The sequence below is a fragment of the Vitis vinifera genome, chromosome 11 (genome assembly GCF_030704535.1).
Source record: "Vitis vinifera cultivar Pinot Noir 40024 chromosome 11, ASM3070453v1".
Classification (NCBI taxonomy): Eukaryota; Viridiplantae; Streptophyta; class Magnoliopsida; order Vitales; family Vitaceae; genus Vitis; species Vitis vinifera.
Window position 1 is genome coordinate 1,871,727 of NC_081815.1, and position 16,852 is coordinate 1,888,578.

Genomic DNA, 16,852 nt, shown 5'->3' on the forward strand with positions numbered 1-16,852 from the left:
CCTATGAAAGAATTCAGAGATTGAAATGATCAATTCTTGTTTTGTTTTGGTTAAAACATAGCATGCATATAATATTGAAGAAAATCCCGGATAATGAATTGGACGCACTTGTGATATAATTTGATTGACTTCTTAGAAGCTAAAAGCTATTATCTAATCTCAATTACAAGTTCTATAGATGCGTGATTGGTATTAATGGAGGTGTTTGTCCCTTTAAATCATATACAAATTCTTTTAGGCAGAATGCTTAGTCCAAATGAGAAATGAGTCATCTTCCTATTAGTTGAAGGCATATCTCCCATTCTGGTTTAATGAAACTAGGAACAGAGTAAGGGCATGTTGGGTAATATCTTCAAAAGTAATTCTCAAAAAATGGTTTTTGAGAATGATTTTTAAAATAGTTTTTGAAGTATTTCTTTATGTTTTCAAATATTTTTTAAAAATAGCTTTCACATGTATTGTTTTATTTTCAATAATTTTTTATATTTGTACTATTCTTTTTTGAAATAATTTTTAGAAAATATATTTTTAAAAAATAGTCTATTTCTCAAGAACTTGTTTTGAAAATAAATGACATGCAAACATAATTTCATATTTTCATATTTTTTCTGTTGTCGAAAACAAAACAAAGTTTGGGGGTAGTTCCAACATAGTCTAATATTTCAAAAAAAAAATAAAATTCCATTTAAGAATTGTATTCATTAGCATTTTGACCATGGAGACATTCTTGGAAACATTCCATTGGGACAGGATACTGAAATCTCACCATCAAAGAGTAATTATATTTCTCTTCTCTTCTCTTCACTCAGAAAAAAGGACATCTATGAAACTCAAAATAGAAACATATCTTGGGACACAAGCAAAGAATTACAACTTGCCTTTCCCCACAGCATTAGAAGAAGGGCATAACAACAAAATTGGGGAAGGCCAATTTTGAGTAGAACATGGAAAGCGTGTTAAATTCACATATGAAGGCGGCATCCAAAACCAAACTCTATTTGGGTTGGTAAACTCTTTCTGAGTTTTTGGTTTCAAATTTTTTTTAGGTCACTTTTTCAAAATAGTTTTAAATAGTCTTTGTTTTTTTTTTTTTTTTTTTAATGAAGTATAAGTAAATAGAATCAAAGTATAAAAACAAAAAATTATATATAAAAAATATGAATAAAATATAAACAAAATTATATGAAGATATAAAATAATAAAACTCAAATTAAGTATAAACTAATGTGACAAAATTATATATATGTCGTATTATAATTGATTCCATGAAATCCAAGGTTTTGAGTTTTATTCATATAGTTTTGAGTTTCAAGTATCATATTTCAGGATTAGGGTTTCGGGTTTTGGATTTCGATTCTAAGGTTTCGAATTTCAAGCCGACACTTTAAATTATATTATTAGTATATGTTTTTAAAATATGATTTTAAATTTTTTTTTTTTTTTTTGTATATAAAGAAAATGCTCTCACCAATGGTTAGTCTTCGAGTACTTTCCCTCAAAAGTGATTTTTTTTTATAAAAAATAAATAAAATTGAATTCACATCCCTTTTAAAGTATTTGCCAAATTATAATCTCTATTTTTTAAAAAATAAAAGGATTATTTTTAGTGGAAAGGCTGTGTACAACTTACAATTTGTTTTTGTAAGCTTGAGTTTGACTACTTAAATTCCCTCTTTGAACTTAGAAAAGTCACACCTACCGACCTTTTTCTGTACGATCTGGTCCACACACGAGCTCAAGGCTCGACATCCCCACGGCCTAAAAAAAAATCTCTATTTGTATCAAGTCATAAACAACAAATAAACCCCAGGATTTCAGTGGCCTTTTCGCTGAAGCCCGTGCCTATAAATATTATATAAGTTTAATTTTGAATAGAGGCTGTCCATTTTCTCTCTCCTTCTCTCTTTCTCCAATGGCTGATGTTTTTAGATTGTCTTCTTCTCTGTTAACCTCCTTTTCCTCGTCTTTGAGTTTTCTCCAACCGGGTCTTGCTCCCACTCAAAAACTAGACAAGAGGATTTATTCTGTTGCAAATTGGGACGTTGCTCGCCTTGCTTTCAGGCCCAGGAAGAGGCTGCCTTCCTTCAAGGTAAATTATTTTTCCCTTTTTATGTTGTTTTGAGTGAAATTTTGAGGGCCCATTTGGTTGAACTGTTTGATTATGCAGTACTGTGCTGCAATTGGGTATTTTGTTGGGTGTTTTTGATTGAATATTGGATGACTTTCTAGAGGTTTTTTTTTGTTATCCACCTGCTGTTAGTAAAAGGGGTTTGTTGGATTTGAATGAGTTTGTGCTGATTTGCTGGCCCTCTTTGATTGCCTATTAGAATTGAGAACATTGAAGGGTTTAGTCCATATTGTGTACTAAATTTAGGGTTTTTATGAACTTTAACAAGAATATGGTGTCAGCCAACTATACTTTGGAATCAACTTTCTAGCTGCCATTTACAGGCAGAAGCATTGCTAATTTTTGAATTTTCAGCAATTTGGATGGTATGTTTTAAGAATTTTGATCTGCTCCTTCTGGGATGACACCGAAAATATTCTACAAAATTGTCTCAAGCGCTCAATGCAGAACCTACTTTGTCATTTAAATCAACAAAGAGCAGTTATTGATTGAAAGTGTGTGCATGCCCTGAGTTCTATTTTTGGTCCATGCCATTGTCTCTTTGTTGACATTTATTTCCTAGGTCTCGACTATACGACAAAAACATAATTGGAATGTTTACAAAAATTGAACTCCTCTTTGGATGCTTTTCTAGAAACATGTTTTCTTTTTCAAAATTAGGAAACAAAAAAATAATGATAACAGTATCATGAACAACTGTAGAACACGAATTTGGTGCATGTGTGTTTAATGGAAGAAATCAAAATAGAAGTCAACAAACCAGATATCATGAAGCAAAACGAAAAGAAGCTTCTAGAAATAGAAAATGAGAAATAGTAGTTACCACCAAACAGGCTTTTAGATCATAGATGACTTCTTTCTAAGGAAGCTTCTTTTGTAACTCTTACTAACCTGTCGGCGTCTAACTTGGATAGAGCTCAGAGACCCAAATTATAATCTTGCTAGTAAAAACAATACAAACATGTCCAAGTGATATAATTCTTTACTATGTTTAGTTAGATGTATACCTACATGAATGTCCTTTCAAGTGGGAAAAAGCCTCCTTAAATAGGATTCATATTTGCCTCTTAAAATCCTGTTGCATGTTTTCCTCCTAGGTGCCCTTTTTAATGCATAACTTATAACCCCAAGATCTAGACAAAAAGTGTTTGAGATGACCTATTAAAAATGACATCATCAGGTAAAGTATGACATTTAATTTGTATTTTTTCTAGCCCAAGGTAAGACTTTTCCTGTTTTCCTTCTCTTGTTAATCATTTGACTGGAAATTACTTTCTTTGCACTGCTGATTTTCTCATTGTTGTCCTTTGCCCATGAGAAAAACAATCCAACCTATTACCCTTATTTACGGCATATTGGGATCCTTAGGATTTGTCTAGGGGACTCAATTTAATTTTATATTTTCTACTATCTTCTGTGTATTTTGATTTCCTCAAATTTTGATCCGTATAACTGCAACTTGTTGCCTGGGTTGTTAAAATACTTTTGGCATATTGGTGTGATTGGATGGCTTTGGTTTATTTAAGTTGATCTGTTGGTGAAAATATCATGTCCATAGGATTATGCCCATGGCTATGACCGCTACAGCCTACACCTAAGAGACCTGAACCCATCTCAACATCACTATCATCTTGGCAGTGCTTACTTTTCTAATTTATCACAATGATTAACATAAGAAGAATGAAATTTCCACAAACACCGAAAAGATTAAATCCATATTGAATAGAATCCATAAGGTACACCCTTTTCTTGGAAAAATGAATCATACTTATCAACCTTTTTTCTTGTGTATGGATTTGAAAAGTTATTTTCACAACGCCAGTTGCTGTGATGTTCCAACCTGGTGTGATATTGGACATAGAACCTTTTTAGATACATTACTACATAATAAGTTGAATTAAACATCTCTCACTTGAGAATAGAAGGGGCTTTATTGCCAAAAGTCCCAAGTAGTTAGGACTGAGGCTTTGTTAATTCATGCTGGAAACAGGAGCTTTATTCCAGAATGTTGCTTCTGAAATGCAAGTATTTCACTTCACTTATTCTATCTTTCATGTTTCCCTTATTTTGAACTCTCTTCCTGTAGTTCGAGATTAACATTGGGACGCATTTCTTATTGAAGGGTTACACTTTGTAAATTTTCAGTTTGATAAGGATAACTGACTTCTCATTGAATTCCGCACTCAATTCTACTTGCAAGGATAGGCTAATAAGATCTTTTTGTGTGTCTGATGCTTCTTCAGGTAAATGCAAGAGTTGCTGAAACTGAGCAGCCAAAATGGTGGGAAAAAAATGCGGGACCAAATATGATTGACATTCATTCTACACAAGAATTTTTGGGTGCTTTGAGTCAGGCTGGAGATAAACTGGTTATTGTTGAATTTTACGGAACTTGGTGTGCTTCTTGCCGGGCATTATTTCCCAAGGTAATTTCAATTTGTTATATCTGTATTCATCATCATTCATTGATGGAAATATGCTCTTATATTCTTAATATGATTTGGCTTGTTCTTCCCTTTGAGAAATTCCAAAAGTGGTTCAAGAGAAATTATTGTATAAAACTATTCAATGTATGTGTCCTTTACTACCTCAATCAGCAGTGTGCCAAAAGTATTATGGGGGAGTGTTAGGTGACTTGAACTTTGCATGGATAGTCTGCAGGAATAGAAGCTATACAATAATGGCTGCTTATGGAGCAATTAGATGTCCCATTAAAATTGATTTAGTCAGGGATTGAAAAATCGGAAAATATCGCCGATATTTCGAAGAAATATCGGATATCGGGCAGCATCGAAACGATAATCGTCACCGATTATCGATCGACGGAAAAATCGGCAAAAAATCGGCAAAATCGTCGATATATCGGCGAAATATCGGTGAAGCACCGATTTATCGAAGAAAAATCGCGAGTGGACTGACGCGCGGAGCAATCGGAGGAGAATTTTAAAATATCGCCGAAAATATCGCCGATATTTCGGTATTTTTTACCGATTTTTCGGAAAATTTCCCGATATTTCCTACCAATCCAGCCCGCACACAGGATACAAAATCTGGCTCAAAAATCGTGGATTTAGGGTTCGTGAAATTTAAATCCAATGGCACAACAGCAAAGAGACCCTTAAAACAGATCCAGAAATCACAGGGAGCAAAAAAAAAGCAAATTTTTTGGTTTTCTTTGGGGGTTTTGAATGGATTTTCTCGGAAATCAAACGAGGATGAATTTTCCCGGAAATCGAATGGGGGATGGATTTTCTTGGAAATCAAACGGGGGTTGCAAAAAAAAATAATATCAACGTGATTAGATTAGTACCTGCGAGGATTGAGAGTGGCAGAGGAAGAAAGTCTCTCGGCTGGAGGGCAACTTCAGAAAAGGGGAGAGAAAAGGGGAATTCTCTCGGCTGGAGGGCAACTTTAAAAGTGGTGGCCTTTTTAATTTTTAGATTTAGTAAAGGTAAAAAAAAAAACCAAATCATGAACAATTTTCCTCTATCCATATAAATAATTATAAATTATCAAATTTTATTTTGATTATTAAATAAATTAATATTAATAAAAAAAAGTTATTACTATATATTTTTAATAAAATTTTAAAAATTAAATCTCAAATAAAATATTTATATAAATTAATTTAATTTTCATTTAAAATATAATAAAACATGTTTTTAAGAAAAATATTTTAAAATTTTTTAAATAAATATTATCTTCAACAAATTAGGTCATCTTCATCTAACAATATAATGAAATCACATCGATCTCTTCCTTAATATAAGGACTATTGTAATATCATATGTATTATATTTATGTATAAATTATTTTTATTCAATAAAATCAAATATTTTTTAACTCAATTCTAACTCTATATACTTTCAAAATTCATATATATTATTTTTAAAATTCAAATATCGAATCTACCAATATATCTTCGTTTACGATATTTTTCTTCTTAATTATATATATGTCAATTACACTTACAAGATAACTTTAAAATGTGTATTTTTACTTATTTTATCATTTTTTGAAGTTTTTTTAAGCATTCCTATTAATTTTAAATAATTTTCACTTTATCGATATTTGTGAAAAAATATCCACCGATATTTCTCCGATATTTCCGATATATCCGTAAAATCGAAGTACCGATATATCCGTAAAAACCGATATTTCAATCCTTGGATTTAGTCCATTTTTGTGTTTTGCATTGGATTTGAAATAAGTGCATTTTCACTCATCTAAAAACTAGAGCATAATAGTATTTTAGTAAATGAAGATATATCTATGTTTTCAGCGGCATTCATATTCCAATTTGTACTTTCATTTAAAAAGCTATGAAAGGACAATGGAATTGATTTAATTTGCTACAAACTTTGAACTATCCTCTTTGGAAATTAAATTTTCATGTATTTTTCTTGATGCTTCTGAAATTACCCTTTTAGAGTTGTAAGATGATTGTGTCCTGATATATTATCTGCAATCCATCTGTCAGCTCTGCAGGACTGCCGAAGAACATCCTGAAATCTTATTTCTAAAAGTCAATTTTGATGAGAATAAGCCAATGTGCAAAAACTTGAATGTAAAGGTGCTTCCTTACTTCCACTTCTACCGTGGAGCCGATGGGCAGCTGGAATCCTTTTCATGTTCACTTGCTAAGGTAATTAACTTATATTAACTTTCTTTTTTTCATTTTGACGTGTGCAATCACCTGTTTTAAGGTGTTTATGGAACCTGGAAATAATAATTCTCCATTTGGTCACTGAAAAAGTGGAAGGAAATGATTTTTTTTATCTTACTATTAGCGTTTTAAAGGTGAAATGTTAGGTATTTTACTCCCTATGAAGCTAGGTTTAATCATGTAAGTGTTTTGATATTTCTTAAATATTAGGAAATTAACTAAAATGGTATAACTTAACTTAAAGTTAAAGTTAAATGGGTCTTTCCAAAAACTGTAAAGGAGGTCTTAACTAGTTGGAGGGGCCCCTTTGTGGGGAAGAAAAGGAAAAAGGTTTGGAAATCCATCCCGTTGTATATTTTTTGGACGGTTTGGAAGGAGAGGAATAGATTAGCTTTTGGGGGGGTGTGTTGAATATTCAGAAACTAAAGAATTTTTTGTTTGTAATTTATGGAGCTGGGTCAAATTGTATTTAGGTGAGGAGTCTCTCTCCCTTATAGGCTTTTTGGAGTGGGTAGCATCCACTTAAGGGGAGGTGAATCCTTTCTGGTTTTGTTTTTTTTTTTTAGGCCTTAGCCGCTTTGTATACCCCATGTATACTTTGTGGCTTTTTACCTCTTTCTTAATGCATTTCTTTTTTACTTATCAAAAAAAATAAAATCATATTATGATTATTAATGGAGCACCTAGAAAAGGACAAAACATGGTTATATCATGGAATATGATTAGGCATTAAAAAAATTAAAACAAATGAAATATGATAGAATAATTATTAAAAAACATGGTTAGTCACTTCAAGATTTATTAAAAAAAATGGAGAAGGATTGTGTGACGTGTGGGCCTCACACGGTAAGGCATAAATAGGGGGAAAAGGCGAACCTTTGACTATTTTGCTGAAGAGGCAGGGGCCCCTGTGAGAACCTGCTAAACTTTTAAAGCCCGAGCCTTCTTACAATTGCCTTGCCTTGCGGTGGGATAGACAAATTTATTTGGAGTCTCTTCTCTCTTTTTGTTCTTTTTCATGCTTGCTACAATCTGAGTTTACCCATAAAAGAATTGGCATGGATCGAGGGTGTAGAGGGTTTACCGCCTTTTTTCCCCCTGAACCCCCTATCCTGGACTAGAGAAACAAATCAACAAAAAAAACTAGGAAAAGCTACAAAACAAACAAATTAAGAATAAGCAGAAGTTTAACTCCTCGAAAGTCATTTTTCAATTTGTATCAAGATTTTTAACGTATATAAACCTTGGAAGAAACTGTGATGAATTGAGCAGTGTGGACTGTGGACAAGCAAAACTCAACCTGATTTGAGGAAGAAATTCAAAGAAGAGCTTGAAGAAATTCAAAAAAACCTGGTTGTCCATCATTTAATTGATATGTATATCTGTATGGCATGCCAGTGACAGATGATCAAATCTCTTTTACTCTTGATTTACACGTAACATTTTGAATAACTGACATTTTCTACATTTTAGTTGCATACTGATGTTTTATGTTCAAAATCATTTGCAGTTTCAGAAAATAAAGGATGCCATCCGAACACACAACACAGCTCGGTGCAGCATCGGTCCACCAAAGGGAGTTGGAGACCTCAGCCTGGAATCCCTCTAAGCTCCAAAAGACAAACCAAAAGAGTCTTCTTCAACACAGGACACTCTCAATTCAGTTATTTATCTACCAATGTGTATTCCCATGTTCGGTGCCCTTCTAACAAACCCTTATGGGAGCTATTTACTCTTATCCTGTAAATCTCTATCTCTTTCTGATACAACACTAAGCACAAGCTACAGCATTCTTTTGCCATTCTTGTTCACCCCATCTTCTCACCTTCTCTATAGAGGTCTCTGAATATCATGTTCCTGGCTCTTACCAATGAGCTGGGTATTCTTGAGCAGGCCATCTCAAAGTAAGAAATGTTGTGTTGCAGGCACTGGACAAACACATTTACAAAAACAAACTGAAAGAGGATTTTTTTTTTTCAGAGAAAGGGGTGCTTCACCTTTGGAACTTTTAATTGCTTTGTCTTGAGATGGCCAAAACCATAATTCTAGCTGATTGATTTGAAAAGTTTCATTTAACATGAAAAAAATTCATTGTATAATTTAAGATGACTGTTGGGTACAACAATGTTGCTCTTAAACCCGGGATGGGTCACCTAAATGATGGTGGTTGAATATCATGAAAGACTTAGGTGGTGTTTACTTTTTGGAAACTCATAATTATGTTAAAATCTCAATTACATGTGATTATTTTTCATAATCAAGAGAACTTTTTTTTAAACAAAAGTTGTTAAAAATAAAAAGTCATCAAATTATAAGGCTAAAAATAACATAGTTCCCAAGTTCTTTTTAATTAATGGTAGAACAATAACGTAGACCTGGGCCCAGAGTACTGCTTTTTGCAAGCCCCAAAAATGGGCCCATTCAAGGCCCAACCCAACTCTTTCCTTCCCTGACTCTGGCATTTCTGCTTCCCCTTCTCTTTCCCTCTCTCAATTCCTCAAACCGTAAACCCTCTCCGGTGGTGTCGCCGATCAGGTAACCCCATCATCAATTAAAGTACCATTTCTTTCACAGAAATGAAGGGACGAATTTCGAATTATGTGTTGAGGAAGTACGCCGATTATTTCTACACAAAGTGGGAAAAAAATATCCTCTGGAACCAGATCGATCCCTACAGGCGACCAAAGTCATTCACCCCACTCGTCTCCATCTATATTGCCGCCTTCTACACTGGTGTCATTGGTGCTGCTATCACTGAGCAACTTTACAAGGTTTTATTCCGCTTTTATTTGCCCTTTTTTCTTTTTCATTTCAAATCCAAACGATGGAAATTTAGGTTTTTATGCTTATGTTCGATTTAATGGGAATACAGATTGGTTTTGGTTGGGATGTAGGTTATCTTTTAGTTTAGGGGATTGATTTTTTAATTGGTAATTAGGGTTCAAGCTTAAACTTAGAAATATGTTGGGGTTTTTGGATTTGAAATCACTGCTTATATACCTGGTATTGGCCATAATTCACAAGAACATTCTGTAGTCTTAGGGTTGGAATGGTTGTGGTGTTTGTAGGTTTATTGTATCATCCTCTTATATGTTGGGGTTGGAATTGTTGGTTGGTTTTGGGTGGGAAATGGGAATTTGAATGTGTTCATGAGTTGATGCTAGACTTTGAATCAAATCCTGAGATACCCATGATAAGAAGTTTTAAGAACATGAATCCAGTAGCCCAAACACGATTTCCAAACAAGAACATCCATGCCTAAGCTGACAATGGTTCATACCAAAATGTAATGTGGTTCAATAGTAGTTAACATCCAGAAAACTGCATAGTAGAATGCAACCCAAGATGAAATATCACAAGTACAGCCTCATGTAGGATAATTGCAAGGAAAAATATGACTGAAATCCTAGTTATCGGGCATTAACTTGTAATGCATGCATTTTAAAAGATATCAAGTTAGTTGTATACTTGTATTAAACCCGGAGCAGTTGCATGATGAAGCAAGAAGTTTTCAGGACCTGTCTTTAAGAATATTGAATTAGTATTCCTATTAATAGCACTTTACCAGCCAGTTGGGGAGCTTTCTAAACATTGTAGTTAGGTTTGGAATGGAGAGGAGTGGCCATGTTTTTTTTTTTTTTTTTTTTTTGAGGATGTGTATTATATACCGAGTTCCATTAAAGAAATTGGTGTAACTCTGTTCCATGTGAAGCATACACAATTAAGAAAAACAAAAACAAAAACAAAACCCTAAACTGTACAATATCATATAAAAAATTCAATAAGTTTTCATTAGCATAAATAGATTGCTTGGAATCCAAAAGAGGAACATACTGATGAACAAAATTTAGGCTTCCTAGCGGTCATATCCTCCCCTATATAATGCTCTTCAATTTCTCTGTCTGCACAATCCAAAACAATAAGTGGAGCTGTCTCCATATCCAATCCTCAGAAGGTAGGCAATTCCTTTATGGGGTCGAAAGCTTGCCTCCTGTATGTCCAATTTGATCTCAATAATTCGCAACTAGTTTTTGCCATGTCATCCTCAACAAAGAGAAATGGATATTGCTCTCTCTACTGGCTTTAACACTGGAAAAAAAAGGGGCATAGAGATGGGAAAATGCACATGTTACTTGGCTTTGTCAGTCGGTATTTTGTGAACTTTGTTCTTTCATAGCTTTTCTTCTGTCCAGGGGTAAAGGGATTGATTGATGGGTACATCCTTGTTTGAAACCAAATATGTACGAAGTATTCTAGTTTTGTTTCAAAATTTTCCAGTCAAAATACCTTTGTAAGATTGAACTGTGAGTGGATTTATAGAAAACTTATGCTTATTTTCAAGTATAATCATCTTTCATTCAAAGGGTCATCGAAATGTTAATTAATTTTTACAGAGAGCTTAAGAATTGTGGTTTGTGATATTGAGCAGGAAAAGTACTGGGAAGATCACCCGGGGGAAGAAGTGCCTCTGATGATGCCATCGTTCTATAGGGGACCTTGGAGAGTAGTAAGGGGAGATGCCCTCCGGCCTCCCAGTCAGTCAAATCCATAAGCAACCCAGCTGGAGACCTGTGTTGGAGTTTCTTCCATCTTCTCTATTTTTTTTATATTTTTTTTTTGGGTATCTATGTATGTTTAGAGTTTGATGATTTGCAAATGGAGAACATCTCCTTGGCTTAGAAATAATTAGAGCAGGGCCTTGATATGGTCACACTTAATATTTGCCATACCAGCCAGTTTGAAATAGAAGAGATTTCCATTCAAAATCCATTGGTCAAAAAGGAAAGCAAAAAATAAATAAATAAATTTAACCAAAAAAGAAAAAAAAAAGGAAGAAGAAGGGCCTTGATATGGTCACGCTTGATATAAAAAGAATTCCGTTGCCGGGAATCGAACCCGGGTCTCCTGGGTGAAAGCCAGATATCCTAACCGCTGGACGACAACGGAAGATTGTTAAACCGAATGATTCAATTATAATTAAATTAGATTAGTTACGGAAAGCGTCTACCTATATCCGATGTGCCTCAACTACATTTTATAAACTCTCTTTGTTGTTCGAAGAAGTAGAGGGTGATTTCTCCCCTGGGTTCTGCTACTGTGCGTCGCACCGTTTTCATCTCTTTTCTCTCCGATGTAATTTCCGGACACTCATTGGAATATGACCACGTACGGAACCATACCGGCGGGAACGCCGGTATCCCCAAGCCTAGGGTACATTTCCTTCGCCAGGGAACGGATCAGATCAAGCCTTGGCACACGCCGGCCATGGAAGGAGATGGTCCAACTCCGGTCACTCTCCATTCCGGCCAACGCTGCCGAAGCATTCCAGAGAATCAAAACCAACGCTGCCTACTTTCGGATGAACTACGTCATCGTCATTCTCTTCATCCTCTTCCTCAGCTTGCTCTGGCACCCAATCTCCCTCATCGTCTTCGTCGTCACAATGGCCGCCTGGCTCTTCCTTTACTTCCTCCGCGACGGACCCGTCGTGATCCTCGGGCGCTCGATCGACGATCGCGTGGTGATGGTTATTCTGGCAGTGGTCACCATCGTTCTGCTGTTTTTGACGGATGTGACGATTAACATTCTGGTGTCGCTGTTGATTGGAGTGGTGGTGGTTTTGACGCACAGTGTCGTGAGGATGACTGAGGATTTGTTCGTGGATGGAGAAGATGGTGCGAGATTGCGATTGAGAGATGCTGCTAGTTCTTCGTTTTCTACAACGTAGCAGTGTGATGCGGTCGTTTCAGTTAAGGATTTTTGTAATTTTTATTTTATTTTCATAAATTGGTATTTATTGATTCTTTATTGAATGCAGACTTTCCTTTTCCTTTCTTATCTCTGGTTGTTGTTTGATTAAAAAGAAAACGAATTCATCACTGGAGAATTTCTATTGTTAAGGGCCTGAAAAAATTTAGGCTTTTAAATCAAACTGCCATGAATGTCTAAATTAAATTATCCATTAAAGTCTCCTTTTTTTTTTACCTGGAAATAAAACAACAGGAAATGAAAGTGGATTAATGCGAAGTCCACTGAATTGCTTGTCTGAGAAGACATGATGCGTAATGCACAATTGTGCTTTTGAATCTATGCTACATTACACCTTATATTTCTTAGGGCATCTCATTCCTGCATGTGAGTTCTTTCATTAGTAGTAAGAAAACACAATTAGAATTTGCCTTTTTTGCAGCTACGATTCCCCGTCAATCCTTCTCCTTTTCATTCCAATATCTTGTGGATTTTTATTTTTCATTTTTCTGAATTTTATATCAGAAACAGGGTTTTTCATTACGAGATGAATCAAGAAGTACACAAAAGAATAGAAGAGAAAAAGTAAATACAAACAAAAACAGAACAATACAAACTGAGAGGTATAAAATCCCCAATATAAGCCTCTGAACCACAAAGGAATCAACTCAGCTACATGGGTGGACGAGTGTATGCTTCTTTCTTAATGAAGGAATCTGGGAATGTCATTTGTTTTATGTTAAACTGATGAGCTAAAACTTTATTGAACTTTTAAATCTCCTTGGTGTTAACACATGCTTTTTTCTTGATGCTTTGGCAAAAAAAACAAGTCATCCCAAAACATAGAAACAGGGGAGGGGATTATACCAATAAGATGAGAAATTTGTTTGGTCTTCCCTACTGGGTTTCAACCTGTGTTACACCACTCTTGTATTTTGGATATTGGTGGTTCACCATCATCAACATTGCAACAATGAGTGTCACCAATATGGTTTTTGAACCACCATGTTGGTGTTGAGATTTTACATATAAATGCTACCCAATGAAGATTCACATTGGATTACCCATGGGTATCTGAACTTTCATGAGGGTTAGGAAAACGTCTTGGGCCTTTTTTTGAGACATAATGATACAGAATGTGATGGTAGAATGAAATGCTGAAACTTTGAGCAACATGGGTGATAGCTCCATTCCCCTGTCAATGGCATGAGGGTAGGGCAAAGGGACTAGTAAACCTTTAAGATATCTGAGTTTAGTATAGCTGATATAGGCTTGCAATGCAATCCATGAGTCTGGTCTTCAAAATGTGCTTTACCTAGTTTCTCATGGTATATATGGCATTACGCAGCAAAATGAAAAAGCCACCCAAAATTAAGAATTGGCTCGAGGGCCATCTAGGCAGTGATCTTAGGATTGTTTAACCATGGGCAATGGTTTCTAAGCCACATTAAATTTGTATATTAATGGTGATTACACTTAGAAATAAGATTTTGGTAGTCAATTTTCCTTTGTGCTATAAAAAATCTACAAACCTGCAGTTCCTATACACCTTGTCCTTCATCTCAGCTGTAGTGTTCCCTGAGTAGGAGATTTCAGAATGACCCCATCAACTGCAGGTTCATAGGACTCCTGTCTTGGTGAAAGAACTAAATGTCATTATGCCCTTGATTCATAACATGAAAACTTTTTGACTTAGTGATGTCATTCTAGGTCCTTGACAAAGCCAACATGCCCCAACACTTTACTCCTAAAGTAGACATTAAAAGAAGAACTAAAATGATATAGACCTCCAATACAACCCATGTAAAGAATAATGAACTTTAAAACTTTCGATCTTGTCCCTCAATTGACTGAACCAAAAGTGCCTTTTTATGAAGTTCGAATATGGGAATCTACCTCTGCTTGCTCCACACCACCCACCAATCATAATGCAACTATGCCTTGATCACTACATTTCAGCACCAATCATAATGGAGCCATCACATTTCAGCATGACCCATGATATCAAAATCAACACGCTGTGTTAGCACAATATGTTAGCACAATCATATTCCTTTTGGCATTTCTCTATTAACAAGAAGAAACCCAATTAAGAAAGGTGAGCAGGCGCCATCACTTTTCATCACCTAACATGCAATAGTGAATACACGCAATCAACTGTGTGAAGAAAATTATTCAAATTGGAGGGATAAACATATCATCCTCCATTCATTCATCTGATTCAATTCTTTTTGCAAATGACTGTAAATACATTACTCACATCACGATCTAAGGCTTCTTAGAAGCTGAACTGCAGTAGAAGACACGAAACTCACATTTGGGTGAAATCAAATTCAACAGTAACCGAGCAGTCTGCTCTTGTTTAACCTGTGCTTCTTCCTTCTCCACCAACACTGCACCCACAATCTCCTCATACCCATCTCCCCCACCTGCAATATACGCGACCAAGGCCGCCTGAACCGGCCCCAGACTCGGGTTATAAGCGGCAGACTCCATGTAAGAGCCTCTGTAGACCCTGCCCTCAGAGTCTATGAGTGCCACCCCAGATGGGCACCCACTGTATGGAGCATGAGACTTGTTTGCAGCCTCAAGCGCCTCATATTTCAATGAGTCTTGATCACAGGCGCAAACCCCATTGCAGCCTGTGTTGACCAACTGAGAACCGATTGCATTTACAAGTGATAATCCGTTGTTCTGTGGCTCTAACAGCAACGGCGTATCCTTGTCCAGGAGGTCATCGGGACCGAACCTATTAGGGAGAAACTCCGATAAAGGACGAAATTCTTGATCTGAGGAGGAGGTGATGAGGACTTTGATATCTGGGGCGTCGCGAATTTCCTGGAAGAATTGGCGGCAATGGCCGCAGGGGGCGGCGGAGACGGCCAGGCAGCGGAGATGGGTCTCGGCCTTGAGGGAGAGGTTGGTGATGAGGAACTGCTCGGCGTGGACGGAGTGGTTGAGGGGGAGGCCAGGGAATTCGAGGTTGACGCCGAGGAAGATCCGGCCGCTGGATCCCAGCCCGACGGCGCCGACGTGGTACTTGGATATGGGTGGACGAGCCAGCTTCTGGGCTGAATTCACCAGAGACGGCAAGAGTTGCATCACCGTCAGCCCTGCCTTCTCCGCCTTCGATTCCGCCTCCGATGCTTCGATCACGAATCTGGACCGTTCCATTTGTAGAATATTGCTTGATCTCGATGAAAGATCGAGAGACGATTAGATAAAGAATCTCACAACCTTCAAAAGAGAGAGAGAGAGAGAGAGAGAGAGCGAGAGCGAGAGAGACTATGTTCCCTGAAACGAGGAAGACAGGGCGATGCAGAAGAAGATATATATAACTTTGAAGGTGGTTTATTGCTACCTCCCTCCCGTCCACTTTTTGCTATCTCCAGATAATTTCATTCTTCCATTCAAAGTAGTAATTTTTTTTTTCCTTTAATAGTTTTGATTGTTAGAAGACCCCATGACTTTCCTTTTTTCTTTTCTTAATATTAATTTGATGTTAAATTAATGGTATGATACAAAGGTCAAGTCAACACATAGCATGTGAGATGGGAACCAAATGGTGGCATAAAGTTAAACCATGGTAAGTATCCATTTAATTATTGGTGGGTCTACTTTTGTTTCAGTGCATTTTTTTTTCATATCTATGTTATGTCATGGTCTTATAATATGGACTAAATGCCAAAAAAAAGTTTGTCATCTTTCAATTATAGCACCCCATCTATTACTAAGTGATTAGCATGCATCTTAGGGTTGAATTTTTTTTTTCAAAATACACATCTTCATAGTTTAATTCCTCATTTCTTCCATACTAATCATGAGATGAAGGAAAATTCATCCACATGCAAGGTAGCAGTGTAGCACCACTTGGAACATATTCTTTTTCTTTTCATCTTCGATTGACAATGACATGGTTCACACTCATCTTATTGGAATATGTTTTTTAGTTGGTGCAAGCTTGCAAGCATTTGTTTAATGTATTCTCTCTACTTACCCTATCTTTGTACGGATTCCATTTATCCGTCTCTTAATTTACAACTCTTTTTTTTATTACTAAAAACTTTGCTTTGCATTTTTACTTACCTAACTTGTAGGATGTGGCTCATATTAAGTGAAAGACATATGGAGAAAAAAAAAAAAAAAATGGGGCAAATGTTGGAGTTGCTATTTAAGCTTGTATTTTTATTGTTGTGGGTGAACGATAGGTTGGGGAAGTGGAGGGGACAACACCCTTACGGTACAGTTCAAGGGTATTTTTGGAATTTTATTACGTGAGGGTTAATATAAATACCCTATTATGTGATCCT

General features: G+C 36.0%; 4 protein-coding genes and 1 non-coding gene across 5 annotated transcripts; 3 read left to right on the top strand and 2 right to left on the bottom strand.

Annotated features, from left to right (window-relative positions):
- The first annotated feature begins 1,787 nt into the window (after positions 1-1,787).
- LOC100245630 (thioredoxin-like 2, chloroplastic) lies at positions 1,788-8,595 on the top strand. The gene is made up of 4 exons (XM_002282290.5): positions 1,788-2,089; positions 4,372-4,554; positions 6,609-6,773; positions 8,305-8,595. Exons 1-4 carry the CDS (start codon positions 1,913-1,915, stop codon positions 8,401-8,403), a joined length of 624 nt encoding a protein of 207 aa, XP_002282326.1. The 5' UTR covers positions 1,788-1,912; the 3' UTR covers positions 8,404-8,595.
- Positions 8,596-9,176: 581 nt separating this feature from the next.
- Positions 9,177-11,560, top strand: LOC100250844 (uncharacterized protein At4g29660). The gene is made up of 2 exons (XM_002282312.5): positions 9,177-9,565; positions 11,224-11,560. Exons 1-2 carry the CDS (start codon positions 9,371-9,373, stop codon positions 11,344-11,346), a joined length of 318 nt encoding a protein of 105 aa, XP_002282348.2. The 5' UTR covers positions 9,177-9,370; the 3' UTR covers positions 11,347-11,560.
- A 109-nt stretch (positions 11,561-11,669) lies between these two features.
- TRNAE-UUC (transfer RNA glutamic acid (anticodon UUC)) lies at positions 11,670-11,741 on the bottom strand. The gene has a single exon. It is a non-coding gene; the product is annotated as a tRNA-Glu (tRNA).
- LOC100854448 (PRA1 family protein F3) lies at positions 11,671-15,827 on the top strand. Its single transcript, XM_003633066.4, has one exon. It carries the CDS (start codon positions 11,953-11,955, stop codon positions 12,520-12,522), a length of 570 nt encoding a protein of 189 aa, XP_003633114.1. The 5' UTR covers positions 11,671-11,952; the 3' UTR covers positions 12,523-15,827.
- Positions 14,714-15,716, bottom strand: LOC100245702 (cytidine deaminase 1). The gene has a single exon (XM_002282337.4). It carries the CDS (start codon positions 15,714-15,716, stop codon positions 14,811-14,813), a length of 906 nt encoding a protein of 301 aa, XP_002282373.1. The 3' UTR covers positions 14,714-14,810.
- Positions 15,828-16,852: the final 1,025 nt, after the last annotated feature.